The sequence below is a fragment of the Zea mays genome, chromosome 1 (genome assembly GCF_902167145.1).
Source record: "Zea mays cultivar B73 chromosome 1, Zm-B73-REFERENCE-NAM-5.0, whole genome shotgun sequence".
Taxonomy (NCBI): Eukaryota; Viridiplantae; Streptophyta; class Magnoliopsida; order Poales; family Poaceae; genus Zea; species Zea mays.
The window spans coordinates 84,340,533-84,361,772 of NC_050096.1; the positions used below are offsets into that span (position 1 = coordinate 84,340,533).

At 47.6% G+C, this 21,240-nt stretch overlaps 2 protein-coding genes across 2 annotated transcripts; both read left to right on the top strand.

The window, feature by feature from the left end:
* The first annotated feature begins 474 nt into the window (after nt 1-474).
* On the top strand, nt 475-6,496 carry LOC103637587 (uncharacterized WD repeat-containing protein alr3466). The gene is made up of 7 exons (XM_020546417.3): nt 475-883; nt 1,944-2,055; nt 2,268-2,359; nt 3,932-4,043; nt 4,256-4,347; nt 5,920-6,031; nt 6,244-6,496. The coding sequence occupies exons 1-7, from the start codon at nt 698-700 to the stop codon at nt 6,387-6,389; spliced, it is 852 nt and encodes a 283-aa protein (XP_020402006.1). The 5' UTR covers nt 475-697; the 3' UTR covers nt 6,390-6,496.
* A 3,425-nt stretch (nt 6,497-9,921) lies between these two features.
* On the top strand, nt 9,922-11,686 carry LOC100216632 (uncharacterized). The gene is made up of 3 exons (NM_001310532.1): nt 9,922-10,174; nt 10,274-10,462; nt 10,734-11,686. The coding sequence occupies exons 1-3, from the start codon at nt 9,968-9,970 to the stop codon at nt 11,295-11,297; spliced, it is 960 nt and encodes a 319-aa protein (NP_001297461.1). The 5' UTR covers nt 9,922-9,967; the 3' UTR covers nt 11,298-11,686.
* Nucleotides 11,687-21,240: the final 9,554 nt, after the last annotated feature.

Genomic DNA, 21,240 nt, shown 5'->3' on the forward strand with positions numbered 1-21,240 from the left:
AGCCACTGATGCCTTAAACATCAGTACCTCCGTGGAGTACATTCTGTTCTTGTATTTATGCATATTTACTGCTTATATGAGTAGTGATACACGCATGCACATGCATGCTGTTATATACATAACTCTGATTTTCTGGATTAAATTAAAATTGAAAATGACTATTTTTATAACAGCTAGTGTCGAAAAAAAGTAAGCAAAAAGTTGTTTGACTAGTGTAAAAACACTTGGCAAAAAAGATTTTTATGGATAGCAAAAAAAAATTAGATAAACAACCTTTTTTAGAGCTTCTTTAGCTGTAAAAAACACTCGGCAATCGGAAAAGATTCGTTTTAAGGCTGCCTCCAACAAGAGCCGCTAAAGGCTCCTGTCCGCTAAATTTGAGGGACTGTCAGGTCCCCTACGCCTCCAACAAGGTCCTCTAAAGCGTCTCCTAAATTATAGAGGATGTGCCAGAGACCCTAAATGTGGAGGCCGCCCACCGTGCGCTATCCGCGCGACGGATCCACCAGCCGCCGCGAGGAAACTTCCGCCTCCTCCTACCGCGCGCTGGCGACTGCATCTCCCGGGGCCAAGCCCTCGATCCGGCGTGCTTTGTCACCGGCATCGAGGCAGTAGGTGGGAGACAAGAGGGCTTGCGAGGGCGGACGCGGAGCATGGCGGAGGAGCATATCGAAGAGGCGTCCATGGCCATCGCCGGATGCGGAGCATGGCGGAGGAGCAGATCGAAGAGGCGTCCATGGCCGCGACGGTAGCGGTCCGCACCCACTCACTCACCCGTTGCCTCCAAACTCATTTCTCCCGAGCGCCGCCGCGAGCCTCCGTTTCAGCTTCGTCCATGGCTTCCCTCACCGGATCTGCTCTCTCCTTTGCGAGGCCCGTCAAGGTATATCGCCGGATCACCTCTCGAGTTGCCTGATCTGTGAGATAATCCGATTACGGGTAGGGTTTTAGCTCTAGCGGAGCAGGGTTTCGGTTGTTGCGCCGGTTGCGATTTCTCTTCTCTGGTTTATGTCTGCGTGCTTATCGGTTCGTCTACTGGCGTCTGATCGATGCGAAGCCATTCACTGTGATCATACCGGTCGGTTGTGGAGTTCAAATCGATAGATCTGCGCTGACGTACGTTTACGCGCTCATTTCTTCATCGTTTGGATTAGTGGTGCAGTGTCCGTGATGATTATGCTGTATCCTAATGTTTGTGGAGCCAGATGTTCTCTACAGCTTTACCAGTACCATGAGGTTTTTTGGATTTTCTACTTTGAACTTGGGAGAATATTGTCTCACCTGACTCAATGATTTAAGGTTATATATATTGGTCACAGATCTTTCCATGCTTATCATGTATTGACATGCTTACGCCCTTAACCATCTGTGTATTATTAACGGCTCATTTATGGTTTAAGACGTGCCCCTTCTGTGTGGGTTGATGTCTACATACTTGGTTCTAGTGTTCTCAGAAGAATAGCTAGTTACCATATTTAGGTTCATGGAGTCAGAGAACTATAAAAGGATATTGGTTCTTTTCATATAAACGACAAGGCAAAATACATGATGCGTGGCCCCTCAGTTGACGTGATGGATGTTAACCTATGTCATGTATGGTCTTGTGACCTTTTCTTCTGAAGTTCTGGTTTTCCACTTGGTTGAACACAAGATGTACATTTTGGATAATATGGGAAGAGCCATACAGAGATTCATTTTAGTCTGTGTAGCATGTGATTCTGCTATCATTATCTTTTAGTTTGGTGTGTAATGTCAATACTGAATTAAGTGATAGTACATGGCAAAGGTTCTACAATAAGCTTGAATGAATGATACATAGTCAAGTGAACAATTTGATAAAATGATAAGCCTGATATAGTATTTCATAGCTTACAGCTGTTTTATGCTGAGTGGACTTAGTTCTCATATCTTACGATGTTATCTTTGGTGTTTCATACTTGTAGACAAAAATGGCAGAATGGAATCCAGAGAAGGATCTGCTTGCTATGGTTACTGATGACTCCAAGGTTCTTCTCCATCGCTTCAATTGGCAAAGGCTTTGGACAATCTCTCCAGGTTGATACACACCTACTCCATTACCCTCAGTTGCCTGTTGTTTTTGCCCACTTTGAATATTCCTTGTCATTACAATCAATATGTACAATCTGTCAATTACAGTGTGCCCTTCAGTTATACCTTTTAGTTATAGTGATTTATAAGATCATGTCTGCTTTGAACTTATAAAAAATAGTGAGAAAATGAGAACTAAAGTATTTATAATTGTTCAGGGAAGTGCATCACATCAATTTGTTGGAGCCCTGATGGTAAAATAATAGCACTTGGCACAGAAGCTGGCTTGATTCTTTTGCATGATGTGGAGGTGTGTATCTGGATGATGATAAAAATTGTCGGTGTCTATTGTATCTTTGTATGAACATTCGTTTGTACTTCATAGACACCTGATCCAGTGCCTATCTTCTCTTAATATTTTTCTAATTGCTTATTCTCATTTTTATATCATGCTTAAACCTTATGAGCGAACTATTAGGAGACATTTAGGGGATACAGGCCTCAAGGACTTCTTGCCCAATTATGTTTTCGATAGAGGCATTTTAATACTTCTTGAAGATTAATGCGTGTCAGCTATACAATTGTCAATTGTGTTTGACATACAGGACCACTTGATCACATACAGTTGGGGATCTTGCAGCCACTGCTTGAACATCTGTGCAGATTCTCAAGACCTCACTTTTCCATGATAAACTTCTCATAATATTTTCTTGAAATGAAACACGCCCTTTTCCAATGACGCTCTCTTAGTATCTTGCATCCTCTGCAAAGCTAGCTTGACATGCTTCTATGCGACTTCTATGCGACGTTCTATCGAGAATAATTACACACAAAATAATAGGCAATGATAATTAATTTAGACAATTCAAAAATATCAATTCAAAAATTAATAAATATATTTTTTGCGCATCATTTGTATAGCGTGAATTGGGAAGAAAATAAAGAAAACTGAAAAAGAAATGGAAAAAAGAGAATCTGTTAACACTGTAGCTTTAAGGGACCGAATTTAGGGGACGTTGCTGGAGACTGAGAATATATAGAGGACAGAATCTTTTAGAGTGTGCTGTAAAGGACAGAGAATATTCCTTTAGGGGATGGAATTTAGGGGACGCTGCTGGAGACAGCCTAATGTTTGTGGAGCCAGATGTTCTCTACAGCTTTACCAGTACCATGAGGTTTTTTGGATTTTCTACTTTGAACTTGGGAGAATATTGTCTCACCTGACTCAATGATTTAAGGTTATATATATTGGTCACAGATCTTTCCATGCTTATCATGTATTGACATGCTTACGCCCTTAACCATCTGTGTATTATTAACGGCTCATTTATGGTTTAAGACGTGCCCCTTCTGTGTGGGTTGATGTCTACATACTTGGTTCTAGTGTTCTCAGAAGAATAGCTAGTTACCATATTTAGGTTCATGGAGTCAGAGAACTATAAAAGGATATTGGTTCTTTTCATATAAACGACAAGGCAAAATACATGATGCGTGGCCCCTCAGTTGACGTGATGGATGTTAACCTATGTCATGTATGGTCTTGTGACCTTTTCTTCTGAAGTTCTGGTTTTCCACTTGGTTGAACACAAGATGTACATTTTGGATAATATGGGAAGAGCCATACAGAGATTCATTTTAGTCTGTGTAGCATGTGATTCTGCTATCATTATCTTTTAGTTTGGTGTGTAATGTCAATACTGAATTAAGTGATAGTACATGGCAAAGGTTCTACAATAAGCTTGAATGAATGATACATAGTCAAGTGAACAATTTGATAAAATGATAAGCCTGATATAGTATTTCATAGCTTACAGCTGTTTTATGCTGAGTGGACTTAGTTCTCATATCTTACGATGTTATCTTTGGTGTTTCATACTTGTAGACAAAAATGGCAGAATGGAATCCAGAGAAGGATCTGCTTGCTATGGTTACTGATGACTCCAAGGTTCTTCTCCATCGCTTCAATTGGCAAAGGCTTTGGACAATCTCTCCAGGTTGATACACACCTACTCCATTACCCTCAGTTGCCTGTTGTTTTTGCCCACTTTGAATATTCCTTGTCATTACAATCAATATGTACAATCTGTCAATTACAGTGTGCCCTTCAGTTATACCTTTTAGTTATAGTGATTTATAAGATCATGTCTGCTTTGAACTTATAAAAAATAGTGAGAAATTGAGAACTAAAGTATTTATAATTGTTCAGGGAAGTGCATCACATCAATTTGTTGGAGCCCTGATGGTAAAATAATAGCACTTGGCACAGAAGCTGGCTTGATTCTTTTGCATGATGTGGAGGTGTGTATCTGGATGATGATAAAAATTGTCGGTGTCTATTGTATCTTTGTATGAACATTCGTTTGTACTTCATAGACACCTGATCCAGTGCCTATCTTCTCTTAATATTTTTCTAATTGCTTATTCTCATTTTTATATCATGCTTAAACCTTATGAGCGAACTATTAGGAGACATTTAGGGGATACAGGCCTCAAGGACTTCTTGCCCAATTATGTTTTCGATAGAGGCATTTTAATACTTCTTGAAGATTAATGCGTGTCAGCTATACAATTGTCAATTGTGTTTGACATACAGGACCACTTGATCACATACAGTTGGGGATCTTGCAGCCACTGCTTGAACATCTGTGCAGATTCTCAAGACCTCACTTTTCCATGATAAACTTCTCATAATATTTTCTTGAAATGAAACACGCCCTTTTCCAATGACGCTCTCTTAGTATCTTGCATCCTCTGCAAAGCTAGCTTGACATGCTTCTATGCGACTTCTATGCGACGTTCTATCGAGAATAATTACACACAAAATAATAGGCAATGATAATTAATTTAGACAATTCAAAAATATCAATTCAAAAATTAATAAATATATTTTTTGCGCATCATTTGTATAGCGTGAATTGGGAAGAAAATAAAGAAAACTGAAAAAGAAATGGAAAAAAGAGAATCTGTTAACACTGTAGCTTTAAGGGACCGAATTTAGGGGACGTTGCTGGAGACTGAGAATATATAGAGGACAGAATCTTTTAGAGTGTGCTGTAAAGGACAGAGAATATTCCTTTAGGGGATGGAATTTAGGGGACGCTGCTGGAGACAGCCTAATGTTTGTGGAGCCAGATGTTCTCTACAGCTTTACCAGTACCATGAGGTTTTTTGGATTTTCTACTTTGAACTTGGGAGAATATTGTCTCACCTGACTCAATGATTTAAGGTTATATATATTGGTCACAGATCTTTCCATGCTTATCATGTATTGACATGCTTACGCCCTTAACCATCTGTGTATTATTAACGGCTCATTTATGGTTTAAGACGTGCCCCTTCTGTGTGGGTTGATGTCTACATACTTGGTTCTAGTGTTCTCAGAAGAATAGCTAGTTACCATATTTAGGTTCATGGAGTCAGAGAACTATAAAAGGATATTGGTTCTTTTCATATAAACGACAAGGCAAAATACATGATGCGTGGCCCCTCAGTTGACGTGATGGATGTTAACCTATGTCATGTATGGTCTTGTGACCTTTTCTTCTGAAGTTCTGGTTTTCCACTTGGTTGAACACAAGATGTACATTTTGGATAATATGGGAAGAGCCATACAGAGATTCATTTTAGTCTGTGTAGCATGTGATTCTGCTATCATTATCTTTTAGTTTGGTGTGTAATGTCAATACTGAATTAAGTGATAGTACATGGCAAAGGTTCTACAATAAGCTTGAATGAATGATACATAGTCAAGTGAACAATTTGATAAAATGATAAGCCTGATATAGTATTTCATAGCTTACAGCTGTTTTATGCTGAGTGGACTTAGTTCTCATATCTTACGATGTTATCTTTGGTGTTTCATACTTGTAGACAAAAATGGCAGAATGGAATCCAGAGAAGGATCTGCTTGCTATGGTTACTGATGACTCCAAGGTTCTTCTCCATCGCTTCAATTGGCAAAGGCTTTGGACAATCTCTCCAGGTTGATACACACCTACTCCATTACCCTCAGTTGCCTGTTGTTTTTGCCCACTTTGAATATTCCTTGTCATTACAATCAATATGTACAATCTGTCAATTACAGTGTGCCCTTCAGTTATACCTTTTAGTTATAGTGATTTATAAGATCATGTCTGCTTTGAACTTATAAAAAATAGTGAGAAATTGAGAACTAAAGTATTTATAATTGTTCAGGGAAGTGCATCACATCAATTTGTTGGAGCCCTGATGGTAAAATAATAGCACTTGGCACAGAAGCTGGCTTGATTCTTTTGCATGATGTGGAGGTGTGTATCTGGATGATGATAAAAATTGTCGGTGTCTATTGTATCTTTGTATGAACATTCGTTTGTACTTCATAGACACCTGATCCAGTGCCTATCTTCTCTTAATATTTTTCTAATTGCTTATTCTCATTTTTATATCATGCTTAAACCTTATGAGCGAACTATTAGGAGACATTTAGGGGATACAGGCCTCAAGGACTTCTTGCCCAATTATGTTTTCGATAGAGGCATTTTAATACTTCTTGAAGATTAATGCGTGTCAGCTATACAATTGTCAATTGTGTTTGACATACAGGACCACTTGATCACATACAGTTGGGGATCTTGCAGCCACTGCTTGAACATCTGTGCAGATTCTCAAGACCTCACTTTTCCATGATAAACTTCTCATAATATTTTCTTGAAATGAAACACGCCCTTTTCCAATGACGCTCTCTTAGTATCTTGCATCCTCTGCAAAGCTAGCTTGACATGCTTCTATGCGACTTCTATGCGACGTTCTATCGAGAATAATTACACACAAAATAATAGGCAATGATAATTAATTTAGACAATTCAAAAATATCAATTCAAAAATTAATAAATATATTTTTTGCGCATCATTTGTATAGCGTGAATTGGGAAGAAAATAAAGAAAACTGAAAAAGAAATGGAAAAAAGAGAATCTGTTAACACTGTAGCTTTAAGGGACCGAATTTAGGGGACGTTGCTGGAGACTGAGAATATATAGAGGACAGAATCTTTTAGAGTGTGCTGTAAAGGACAGAGAATATTCCTTTAGGGGATGGAATTTAGGGGACGCTGCTGGAGACAGCCTAAGGTAGTGCGGCGGCGGATTCAGCTGATGAACTCGTTCGCAGGGCGACCGTGTGAACAGGAAGAAGCATGCATGCTGCGGCGCTGTTCGTGTGGTGGTCACCTTACGCGCCTTCGCGCTTTTCGCCATGTGCATGGCGCCATCGCCCTCCGTTGGTCCATCCAATAAGGCAGGCCAGGCCTGAGACCTTTCGTTATAAGTTTCTGCGCGCGGAGCTGATGCCGGTTCGCGAGGCAAGGTGTGTTGTGGAAGGAGAGATTAAGAAAGGAGATAAGGAAGATTACGGGACCCCCATGGAACAGCAAGGCTGCAAGCTAAGCTAGAGGGCCAATCAACACAGCAAAAACGTCCATACTGCTTTTGGATTCGGACCAGCACCGGCACTGTCCTATCCACTGTCGTGACGGCATCTGACAGTGGATTTCTCGGGGGCAAATTTCTTACAGAGGGTAGGTGACTCCAGTGTACATTATGATATTCAGGACGACCTGTCTGTTAACTGCAGTGGATCCGATCTCTCGCAAGGATTGATTCCCTGCCTTCATCCGGAGGTCAAACTCGATCAGACGACACTAGTCCACAGCACCAACCAATCTTGTCACGGCTTGAGCTCTACCAAACACGAGCTTCATGTGCAGCTCAGTGCTTGAGAGAGAGAGAGAGAGAGAGAGAGAGACACTGTAGTCGGTAGATACTTTAATTAGCCGTTAATCCTGGATTCGCGTTATCTTTCTGCATTTGCAGGTAAAACTGGAGTTTAGTACGTCTGAACTCACGGACGTGGCCAAAGCCTAAAACAAAAGCCCCAGCAGCAGCAACTCGGCGGGGAATCTTCCCTGGCTCTGCCCCGCCGCGTGCGCGTGCCAACCTAAACCCAAGCCTTTTCATGCTCCGTTGTCAATGCTGAGCGATGAGCGGCAGCATCTCCTCCGCTTTGGCTCTGGATGTCGTGGGAGGGATCATTTCGAGCTAGCATTGGCGGGATCAATCATGCATGTTCTGCAGTCCTATCGGATTCCTCCAAGCTGTGAAGCATTATTTGCAGCTAGTTGCCAGCAATCAGGCTTGGCTATTCCTCCAGTACCTGGAGCTGTAAGCAGAGTAGTAAAGGTGCTAATTGGACCATTCTACAGGTTCGGATCAACTCAGATTCGGACTAGTGGTGACAATTTGGCGTCTCATTAGAAAAGAAAAGAAAAACAAAACAGGAGTACCAGCTCAGATTCGTATTACAATATTACAGGCGAATCTGAGCTCTGCGCGAATGAAAACGCAAGATGCGACCATGGCCCCAGCCCATCACAAATGGCGGCCCTGCCAAACACCTCGTGGACGCAGTTTCATTCAGAGCTCCGTGCTCTGCGCTGCGGTGTCCACTCGTCCGCCGCTCCACCATGTACCACTACCACAGGTATTCATGTTGAACAATAATCTTTAACTAAATTTTATAAATGTTGAACTACAAATCTACACTATATAGATTAATTTCTTTATTATTTTTATTTAAATTTTTGCACACACGTTCATATCGGGTATTCATGCATTTTGGAATGACAAATTCAATTTTTTTTGGCACATTCACTATTTTATATCAACTAAATGGTTTACTAGATACCTATTTATATAAATTGTAAAAGAATATGTAAATGTAGTAAAAAAAATTCCATAAAATTTGACATAGAGGCATATCTTGATGATAAAAGCATGACATAAAAGTATTATAAGTTTTTTGCAACTTTTTTGTGTCAATATATTGACAAATGAAACACATCTAAACTAAGTTTCATAAACATCTAACTACAACTCTCCACTTTAAAATATATAGATTAATTTATTCATTATTTAAATTTAAATTTTGGTGCACACATTTATATAGTGTATCCATTCATTTTGGAATGACAAATTTAATTTTCTTGACACATTTACGATTTTATATCAATTAAATGAATTACTACTTATCTATTTATAGAAATTGTAAAAGGATATGTAATTTTTGTCAAAAAAAAAATCAAATTTTGACATGGACACATATCTTGACAGAAGCATGACATAAAAATTTTAGAAGATTTTACCATTTTTTCTGTCAAAGTATGACATATATTTATTATCATGACATACATTTATATTGCTAAAGAACATGTATACACACACATGTTGTTCCAAGCTTCATCCAACCAGTAATTCAGTAATTACTGGGCAATGACTGAGCGGTATTCGATCATTATTAAAAATCTAATTACCGGTTAGTGAAGCTTTACCTAGGGTAACGAATATGCTCATGAGTATCAATGTATTAGGCTCATATTTTACTTGTAGCATGTTTTTATCAAATATTTCATAGATAAAATAAATCAGTATTTGTTATGACGCTGTGTTCTAAATTATGTAAGTATCCAAATGTGAATCCAAATTCAAACTATTTGGTTTGTATTGATAATATTCATATTAGTATTCGAATTAAAATATGGCAAATAGCGTATCCATACGAGTGGAGCCTGCTTGAGCCTTCCCCCTGCGGATCTCTCCGCATTCCATCGCCCCCAAGGCCCCAATCATGGCTGGAAAGCTAGCCCGCCCCCAATTGGCAGGCACTCTACCAACCTATGTGTCCCCTGTGCACATGCCTGGCATATGGCACACTCACTGCTGGTCTGGCCCTAAACCCACATTTGTTATATAGAGATAGGGATTAGACTCCCGAGTGCCTTTGCCTTCCTTAACCAAGAAGCATATAGCTACTGATTGATGTCTGCCTGGGTGCGCGTATAAAAGCTAGCTAGTGCCGTAAAGAAAGAGAGAGCGAGAACGAGTGGCGATGGCAGTACTGCACTTGCAGGCGGCGGCGGTGGCGGTGCTGCTGATGGCGACGGGGCTGCGCGCGCAGCTGCGTGTGGGCTTCTACGACAGCTCGTGCCCAGCGGCGGAGATCATCGTGCAGCAGGAGGTGAGCAGGGCGGTGGCGGCCAACCCGGGCCTCGCCGCCGGCCTGCTCCGCCTCCACTTCCACGACTGCTTCGTTGGGGTCAGTCCCTCGGTCGCAAGCTCGCAGCTGCTGCTCACACTTCAAAGGGCTGGTCGCAAACCAAGAACGACTGACCGCTTGTTTCTGCACTACCTGCAGGGCTGCGACGCGTCCGTGCTCATCGACTCCACCAAGGGCAACACAGCGGAGAAGGACGCCGGGCCCAACCTCAGCCTGCGGGGCTTCGAGGTCGTCGATCGCATCAAGGCGCGCGTCGAGCAGGCCTGCTTCGGCGTCGTCTCCTGCGCGGACATACTCGCGTTCGCGGCCAGGGACAGCGTCGCACTCGTAAGTCACACTGCTTTAGTGTCAGTGGACGCCTGCCTTTTGATTTTAACCCGACATGATTAGTTTACATGGATTTGGAATCCAATGCTGGACTGGACTAGACTGAAAAGCATATGTGTCTGTTCGACCTTTTTTGACGCACATGATGCCGCGTGCAGCTGCCTGAAAGAACTCGATGCATTGCCGGGCCCGGGCATGGGTCCAACTCCCAACTTTATTTACAGTATTTGCTTACTCTCCAATCCATCCATCCATCCATCCGTACGTATAGGCCGGCGGGAACGCGTACCAGGTGCCGGCGGGGCGGCGGGACGGGTCCGTGTCGCGCGCGTCGGACACCAGCAACCTGCCGCCGCCGACGGCCAACGTCGCGCAGCTCACGCAGATCTTCGGCACCAAGGGCCTGACGCAGAAGGAGATGGTCATCCTGTCGGGCGCGCACACCATCGGCTCCTCGCACTGCAGCTCCTTCAGCGGCCGGCTGTCGGGGTCGGCCACGACGGCGGGCGGGCAGGACCCGACCATGGACCCCGCGTACGTGGCGCAGCTGGCGCGGCAGTGCCCGCAGGGCGGCGACCCGCTCGTGCCCATGGACTACGTCTCCCCCAACGCCTTCGACGAGGGCTTCTACAAGGGCGTCATGGCCAACCGGGGCCTGCTGTCCTCGGACCAGGCGCTGCTCAGCGACAAGAACACCGCCGTGCAGGTCGTCACCTACGCCAACGACCCGGCCACCTTCCAGGCCGACTTCGCCGCCGCCATGGTCAAGATGGGCTCCGTCGGCGTGCTCACCGGCACCAGCGGCAAGGTCAGGGCCAACTGCAGAGTCGCCTGATTCATCGTCATCACTCGTGTGGAGTTGTAGATTCATTATATTGATTGATTTGGACCGGACGACGTCGACGGGATGCTACATGGCCTGCTTGCGCAATTGTATGTATGCCTGTACTTGCGCGTGTATGGGTTTCGCTGTGCAAATTTTCGTTGTCTCCCCCGATTGATTGAGGCGTGTGTGCGTGTGTGTCTCTTCTGAATCTGAATGGAAAATCTGTAACCTGAGCTAAAACTGCTCGTGTACTACCCAATAGTTGCTTCAAACTACGATGGATTTTTATTCAAACTATCACTTCCAAACACGCACAAATATGTACTCAATCAACTAGGGATCGGAGAAACTGGTTTGTAAAGGGAATTTTATAAACACAAGCTATTCAGACATGTAACTCGACATGGGCCTAAGTTCTCGTCGACCTGATTGCTCCGAACCTCTATTCGATATTTATCAAGTGTTCCTGATTGTTAACATGGTTTGAACAAGAGTGGATCGGTAATAGAGGTAGGTTAATCTAGGAGTGTGTGCTCCAGATCCTGTGCTCAGCATCCACACACAGGCTCGAACGTGGGGGGATGCGGTGGGGAAGGGGCAAGGCGTCGTCTCCGGTGGGCGCCATGGATCCCCCACCGCGGCGCCATGGATGGAGCGCGGCTGCGAGATGCGGGGATGGGGAGGGCGAGGGCGGAGGCGTGGATCCCGCGGCACCATGGATGGGGCGTGGCTGCGAGATGCGGGGATGGGGCGGGCTGCGAGATGCGGGGATGGGGGGCGAAGGGCGAGGGTGGATGACCCCGCTGGTGACGGCTACGAGATGCAGGGACGGGGCGGGCGTGGATCGGCCGCGAGATAGCGGGGGGAGGGGGAGCCGTGGTGAAGGTGGTGGATGCTCTCCTTACCCTCTTAAGGATTAGTAGAGATATAACATGGTTTTAATGATTTAACAAAAATCATGACCTGAGGTGAAAAACCAATCTATGCATCATCTACAACTACAATGTAAGGTCTTACGAGACGAGTCAGCCCGCTAGACCGGGTCCATAACCCGCTTATTGAGTCCAAGCGTGCCAATTTGGTTGTGAGACAATTTCCTTTGACATCCATTATTAGGTTCGGTTGTGAGACAATTTCCTTTTACATCCATTATTAGGTCACATTTTCGATTGTATTACTTGCGCTTCATCTCTCTCGCTCTCTCTTCTCTCTCTCTAGAGTTTTTTTGTGGTTTCTATCGATATAAGAGAAAGAACAACTAGAACATCAATCGGAATATTCAGTTCTTCTAGAAAAAAAATCAAAATATATAAGAGAAAAGATAAAACAAGATATTTAGTACTGTAATAGGCTTAAGTCATTCTACTATTCCACTTAACAAACTTACAACATTAAGTCATTCTATTGTTTTGGAAATAGAATTTCAACATTGTCATCATCTTGTATCATACACACATCATTAAGACAATTTTATAGATTTCAAAGATAACATTTAAGTCACTAATCAGTTCAGAAATACATCATTTAATCATTCCACCGCTATTGAGTTAGAAATTCTACGTTAAGCCATTCCAATTGATTCAATAAAAATACTTTAGTTATTTAGAAACCAACATTAAGTAATTAGACATACATTTCACTATTAAGTCATTTCAGCATATAGCCAACAAGTGGCATGCAAATATAAAATATTTTGCATTAAATCATTCTACTGTTATTGAGTCACAAATTCTACATTAATCCATTGCAATTGATCCAATCAAAATACTCTAGTTATTTACAACTCAACCTTAAGTAATTAGATAGTCATTTCAATATTAAGGCATTTCGTCATATAGCCAACATTAAGACATTCCAATGTTGTGCAAATATAACATACTCACAACATTAAGTTAGTCCATATTGCATTTATGGAGAAACAATAATTGAACATTAAGTCATTCATGTGTTGGAGCGAAGGTTGTCCTCACCCCTCGCTTGGTTTATTTATAACGTGAACAAAACATGTCATGACAGTTGGAGAGCGGAGTCTACCTCAATCAAGCGAAGACTTTGGGGCGGTGGGAATGATCGGTACAGGCGGAGGCCATGATAGGATCCGAAGACCCGGTGCCCTAAGACGAAGGCTGCAACCACTACCCATGAGTGTCAACAAAGTGGGCCCATGCGGCAGTATGTTGGCTTGCCTGGGCCCACGTGTAAGCCCCAGTGCAGGGTAGGTTTAATGGTGTGTTAGTCCGGGTTGTACTTAACCATGCTGTAATGACCTGTAATGCCCTGAGGGGGAATATTCCGGGGATAACGTAGGTAACCAGGGGCATAATTTTACTTATGAGGGTGAGAGCGCCCTCCTGGTTACCTATAAATACCCCTGCACTGTACCTTGATGGGACATGCTGAACAACACTATTTCTCTAATCCATCGTGTTGCTGAGCATCAAAGCGTTCCCATTTCCTACTACTTGGTCCCACTTGTCTACGTGTCAGTGGGTTCCAACATCTTGTCTTCCTACAAACAATATTAAGACCTTTCAACAAAAGTGCAACAAAAAATCATCCAAGTCACTCGTTCAACTAATCAGGAAATGAATCTAAGTTATTCCTTCAAGTTTTAGAAGTTGGTCGACCAGATTTAGATAAGTAATCATTAAATCCACTATGCCATTCAGAAGTTCACATGAAACATGGGTTATCCAGTGATCTAAGATATTTCACATGTTGTTTTGAACCAAAATTATAGGTCTGGAGCACAAGAGTGACTCGATTTAAGGTGGAATGAGTGATTGGCTAGATCTAGGGTCAGTGTAGGAGCCCTGGTTGCTAGGGCCATTCATATTTTCATAACGGGTTAGAACATGGTGGTTTTTTGGACCTACTTAACGGGTGAGACATACCCGGTTTGAGCGTGTGGCAAAGGCTAGTCAGGGTGTGGTTGGATAGTGTCGGGTACCGTAATTAGGGGTACCCCCAATACTACTAAGCATGGCTGAAAAACATCTTCAAAATAGATCGTAAAGGCTGGTAAGCACAGCGCAAAGTTAAAGCCTCATCTACCAAGGGACGCGATCTCGTCTCGCCCAAGCCCGGCCTTGGGCAAGAACAGTGGTCCCGGATGGATTCACGCCTCGCCCGAGGGCCCCCTCAGGCAGCGGGCGCACCCCCGGCTCGTCCGAGGCTAAGCTCGGGCAAACTTTGTCGTATAGCAACCTCGGCCAAATCGCCTTACCGCCGACCGTATCGCATGCGCATTTAATGCAGGGATCACCTGACACCTTATCCTAACACGCGCGCCTCAGTTTGCAAGGTCGAAGTGACCGCAATCACTTCGCCCCTTTACTGATCGTTCTGACAGGAAAACAACATTATTTACCCCGTTCCAACTATTGTGCCAACCACCAGGGTAAGACTAACAACAGTGAGTCACGGCCTCTCCCAAGTTCAGCCTCGGGCGCAACAGGGAGCTCCGCCTCGCCCGACCCTAGGCCTCGGCCTCAGCCTCGGCCTCGGGAGAAGGTCTCCGCCTTGCCCGACCCCAGGCCTTGGCCTCAGCCTCGGCCTCGGGAGGAGGTCTCCGCCTTGCCCGACCTCAGCCTCGGCCTCGGGAGGAGTCACAACCTCGCCCGACCTCGGCCTCGGCCTCAGGAGGAGTCACAACCTCGCCCGACCTCGGCCTCAGGAGAAGTCACCGCCTCGCCCGACCTCGGCCTCGGACCGACTACGCTACAGGGGATACATCATTACCCTACCTCTAGCTAGCCGCCTCAGGCTACGAAGGAACAAGACTGGTGTCACATCTAAATTACTCCGGCAACAGGTAATGATGGTTCACCGCATGCGTCCATGACATCAATAGCCCTCAAGCTCTCTACAAAGGCAAAGAAACGTCAGCAGGACCCAGGGCCGCACTGCCAGCTACGCTTCTATAGGGCTCAAGCACTTCTCTGCCGACCACGTTAGCACACAACAACACCCCCATATGTACAGCTGGACCATCCCCTTGTATCTATAAAGGGGGATGCCCAGGGCCTTCTCAAGGGGGAGAGGGGGGCACGGGCGGTAAGGACAATGGAGACGGACTCACTCAGACATCGAACTCCACTCCGCACTCCACTCCACAACACTAGACTCCTCAGGAGACCTAGGACCCGTTCCCTCTCTCGCGAAGCTTGTAACCCCTACTGCAAGCACCCCGGTGCAAGATAATATAAGCCTCATCCCTCGTCTTGTGTTCCATCTTGCATCAACCCATCTAGGCAGGGGCACGCGGCACAAAATTCACTAGTCGGTGCGGTTGAGGGTCCTCCGGGTCCGAAACACCGACAGTTAGCGCGCCAGGTAGGGGGCGCTGCGTGTTGATAATACTTTCCCGTTGAGTTCCAGATGGACAATCTCCAGCAGCCTCTTCAGCCCGGGACGGTGCTCCGCTTTGGGAGCCTCGAGTTCATGTCTCCCGATGGCAGCTACGACATGGTACTCCTCCCCCCACAGCACGACAACAACGGCGGTCGTCGGCTCGCCCGGCGGAGGCGAACTCGGCGACGACATCTCCCCGTGGCGGAAGAACACTCGGGTCAACCCTGCCACCCTCCTCACCGGAGGAGGAGGAGACGGAGCGACCATGGCCAGGCAGGAGGCAGCACCTCGTCGGCTGTCGGACCAGAGCGAGTCGACGACGCCGACACCCCTGCGGGGGACATGTTGGGTGTTATCCTCGCACCTGGGACAACGACGGGTGTTGCTTCCCAGCAAGGTGCCAACCCCATGCGGACTGATGACGCTAGCACCCTTGCGAGGGACTTGTCGGACATTAGTCTCGCACCTGAGATAACGACACATTCAATCTCCGATGCAACTTCGCCGCCACCCACCAACCAGGAGGTACCATCAGTTTTCCATCCTGTTCCCTTTAGATTCAGCTTCGACCCACCAAGCGACCCCACTTCGGTAAGCGCTTTCGCAAGGGCATATCCTGACCTTCCGGGGTACCATATGTGGTCAACTTGGGACCGACTGACGGCCGTCTCAACCTCCGGACCCGTGGGTTCCGAGGAAGAGGACGACCCCGACTTTAGTTAGGATTTCTCTGGACTCCATGATCCCAGTGCCATGCGAGACTTCATGTCCGCATGTGACCACTACCTCTCCGGCTGCTCTGATGATGGCCACAACCTTGACGACGAGGGTTACATCCCAACTCGCGAGTGCTTCCACATCGATCAGGAAGATCACGACGGAGACAACCACCTCGGCATGCCAGGAAATGACGGTGCCCTTGCACCTGCGTCTCGCATTGAGATCCCGCGGGAGCTAGCTATGGCCCAGGTCCCTAAGGGGGGTCAGGGCACACAGCTCGAGCAACTCCGTGAGATGCAGGCCAAGCTCGACGAAGAAACGGGGCGACTTGTGCAGCTCCGACAAAACCTCGAGTAGGAGTGGGCAGGCCGAGCACTCGCTGGAGGAGCGCGTCATCGGGCCCGGGACGTCCAGCGTCGTATTATTGACTATGCCAGGGCAATGCTGCCCCTGGCCTTCAACGGGGCCAGCCAGAACCTAGCTGCAGCGGCGATGTTACTTCGAACGATGCCGGAGCCATCTACCACCGAGGGGCGACGTATCCAGGGCGAACTCAAGAACCTCCTGGAAAATGCCGTAGCCCGACGAGCCGAGAGCTCCGCCTCCCAAAGGCGAGGATGCCCCTCGGAGCATCACGTAGCGTCCTCCCGACACATGCGTGAGGCCTCGGTCCACACCGAGCTCACAGGAGACGAGACACCTGCAGCCCGGGATCGCCTCGGCGATGAGCAACACCGCCGCGACCGTCGAGCCCGCCTCGAGGAAAAGGTGCGTCGAGGCTACCACCCCAGACGTGGGGGATGCTACGACAGTGAGGAGGATCGGAGCCCCTCGCCCGAACCACCAGGTCCGCGGGTCTTCAGCCGGGCTATACGACGGGCACCGTTCTCGGCCTGTTTCCAGGCCCCGACTACCATTACCAAGTACTTAGGGGAGACGAGGCCGGAGTTGTGGCTCGCGGATTACCGGTTGGTGTGCCAGTTGGGAGGGACGGACGACGACAACCTCATCATCCGCAACCTCCCCCTTTTCCTCTCCGACACTGCCCGGGCCTGGCTGGAGCATCTGCCCCCTACGCAGATCTTCGACTGGGACGACCTAGTCAAGGCCTTCGCTGGAAATTTCCAAGGTACGTACGTGCGCCCTAGGAACTCATGGGATCTCTGGAGCTACCGCCAGCAGCCAGGGGAATCCTGTGAGAGTACATCCGGTGATTTTCAAAGCAGTGCACCGAGTTTCCTAACATCACCGACTTGGACGTCATCAGGACGTTCCTCGCCGGCGCCACTTGCCGGGACCTGGTAAGCAAACTGGAGCGCAAGACACCCACCAAGGCGAGCGAATTGATGGACATAGCCACCAAGTTCGCCTCTGGTCAGGAGGCGGTCGAAGCCATCTTCTGGAAGGACAAGCAGCCTCAGGGAAGGCAGAAGGAAGATGACCCCGAGGCGCCCGTCCAGCATGGCACGAAGAAGAAGACTAGGAAGAGGGTGCAAGCAAAACGCAACGCCGTTGACGCGGATCTCATCGCTGCTGCCAAGCACAGGAACCCTCGGAAGCCTCCCGGAGGGGCCAACGTGTTTGACAAGATGCTCAAGGAGTCGTGTCCCTATCACAGGGGTCCCGTCAAGCACACCCTTGAAGAGTGCAACATGATCCGGCGTTACTTCAATAAGGCTGGACCCTCGGCGGAGGGTGGCAAGGACCAAGGCAACAACAAGAAAGGAGGCGACAGGGAAGAAGAGTTCCTGGAGGTCCACAACTGCTTCATAATCTATAGTGGGCAAGTGGCGAATGCCTCGGCTCGACACCGCAAGCAAGAACACCGGTGAAGGTAGCGACGCCAGTCTACCTAGACTGGTCCGACAAGCCCATCACCTTCGACCAAGATGACCACCCAGACTACGTACCGAGCCCAGGAAGGTACCCGCTTGTCGTCGACCTTGTCATCGGCAACGCAAGGCTTTCCAAGGTCCTCATGGACGGAGGCAGCAGCCTCAACATCATCTACGCCGAGACCCTAGAGCTCTTAGGGGTTGATCGGTCCATGATTCGGGCCGGTGCGGCACCCTTTCACGGGATTGTCCCCGGCAAGCGTGTCCTGCCCCTTGGGTAACTTGACTTGCCCGTCTGCTTCGGAACTCCCTCCAACTTCCGAAAGGAAACCCTCACTTTCGAAGTAGTCGGGTTCCAAGGGACCTATCACGCGGTGTTGGGAAGACCATGCTACGCCAAGTTCATGGTCGTCCCCAACTACACGTACCTCAAGCTCAAGATGCCAGGCCCCAAGGGAACCATCACCGTTGGATCCACATACCGCCACGCTTATGAGTGCGACATGGAATGCGTTGAGTACGATGAAGCCATCGCCGAATCCGAAGCCCTCATCGCCGACCTGGATTGCCTCTCCAAAGAGGCGCCCGACGTGAAGCGGCACGCCGGCAACTTCGAACCAACCGAGGCAGTTAAATCTGTCTCTCTCGACCCCAGCAACGACGCCAACAAGAAAGTCAGGATCGGCTCCGAGCTCGACCCCAAATAGGAAGCAGTGCTCGTCGACTTTCTCCGTGCAAACGCCGAAATTTTTGCGTGGAGTCCCTCGGACATGCCAGGCATACCGAGGGATGTCGCCGAGCACTCACTGGACATCCGAGCCGGAGCCCAACCCGTGAAACAGCACCTGCGCCGTTTTGTTGAAGAAAAGCGTAGAGCCATAGGCGAGGAGGTCCACAAGCTAATGGCTGCAGGGTTCATCAAAGAGGTATTCCATCTAGAATGGTTAGCTAACCCTGTACTTGTAAAGAAAAAAGGTGGGAGGTGGAGGATGTGTGTAGACTACACTAGGTTAAATAAAGCATGTCCCAAGGTCCCCTACCCTCTGCCTCGCATCGATCAAATTGTGGACTCTACCGCTGGGTGCGAAACCCTGTCTTTCCTCGATGCATATTTAGGCTATCACCAAATCAAGATGAAACAATCCGACCAGCTCGTGACTTCTTTTATCACACCTTTTGACATGTATTGTTATACTGCTATGCCATTTGGTTTGAGGAATGCAGGTGCAACATACCAAAGGTGCATGAACCATGTGTTCAGAGAGCACATCGGCAGAACGGTCGAGGCTTACGTCGATGACATCGTTGTCAAAACAAGGAAAGCCTCCGACCTCCTCTCTGACCTTGAGGTGACATTCAGGTGCCTAAAAGCGAAGAGCGTAAAACTCAATCCTGAGAAGTGTGTCTTCGGAGTCCCCCGAGGCATGCTCCTAGGGTTCATCGTCTCCGAACGAGGCATCAAGGCCAACCCGGAGAAAATCGCGGCCATCACCAACATAGGACCCATCAAAGATTTAAAAGGAGTACAAAGGGTCATGGGATGCCTTGCGGCTCTGAGCCGCTTCATCTCGTGCCTTGGCGAGAAAGGATTACCCTTGTACCGCCTCTTAAGGAAGGCCAAGCGCTTCACTTGGACTCCCGAGGCCGAGGAAGCCCTCGGAAACTTAAAGGCACTCCTTACTAATGCGCCCATCTTGGTGCCCCCTGCTGCGGGAGAAGCACTCTTGATTTACGTCGCCACAACCACTCAGGTGGTCAGCGCTGCGGTCGTAGTCGAGAGACGAGAAGAGGGGCATACACTGCTCATCCAGAGGCCAGTCTACTTCATCATCGAAGTGCTATCCGAGACCAAAATCCGCTACCCGTAAATCCAGAAGCTACTGTACGCAGTGATTCTAACACGGCAAAAGCTGCGACACTACTTCGAGTCTCATCCGGTGACTGTGGTGTCATCCTTCCCCCTGGGAGAGATCATCCAGTGCCGAGAGGCCTCGGGTAGGATAGCGAAATGGGCAGTGGAACTCATGGGGGAAACACTTTCATTTGCCCCTCGGAAGGCCATAAAATCCCAAGTCTTGGCCGACTTCTTGGCTGAATGGACCGACACCCAGTTGCCAACGGCCCCAATCCAGGCCGAACTTTGGACCATGTACTTCGATGGGTCATTGATGAAAACCGGAGCAGGCGCGGGCTTGCTCTTCATCTCACCCCTCGGAGAACATGTGCGTTATGTAATACGCCTCCATTTTCTGGCGTCAAACAACGTAGCCGAATACAAGGCCTTGGTGAATGGGTTACGCATCGCCATTGAGCTAGGGGTTCGGCGCCTCGACGCTCGTGGTGACTCGCAGCTCGTTATTGACCAAGTCATGAAGAACTCTCACTGCCGCAACCAAAAAATGAAGGCCTACTGTGACGAAGTTTGGCGCTTGGAAGATAAGTTCTATGGGCTGGAACTCAACCATGTTGCTCGACGGTACAACGAGACTGTAGATGAGCTGGCTAAGATAGCTTCGGGACGAACAACGATTCCCCCGAATGTCTTCTCCAGGGACATATATCGACCATCCGTCAAACTCAACGACGCACCCGAACCCGAGGAGACCTCGGCCCAGCCCGAGGTACCCTCGGTCGCCGAGGGTGAGGCCTAGCGCGTCGAGATAGAGCAGAATGGGGTCACACCAAGCCTAAACTGGCAGACCCCGTACCTAGAATATCTCCTCCGGGGAGAGCTGCCCCTCGATAAGGCCGAAGCTCGACGACTGGCTCGGCGCGCCAAGTCGTTCGTTTTACTAGGTGATGAAAAGGAGTTGTACCACCGCAGCCCCTCAGGCATTCTCCAACGATGCATATCTGTCGCCCAAGGACAAGAGCTGTTACAAGAAATACACTCGGGGCCTTGCGGTCACCATGCAGCACCTCGAACCCTCGTAGGAAATGCTTTTCGACAAGGTTTCTACTGGCTGACCGCAGTGGCCGACGCCACTAGGATTGTACGCTCCTGCCGAGGGTGTCAATTCTACGTGAGACAAACACACCTGCCT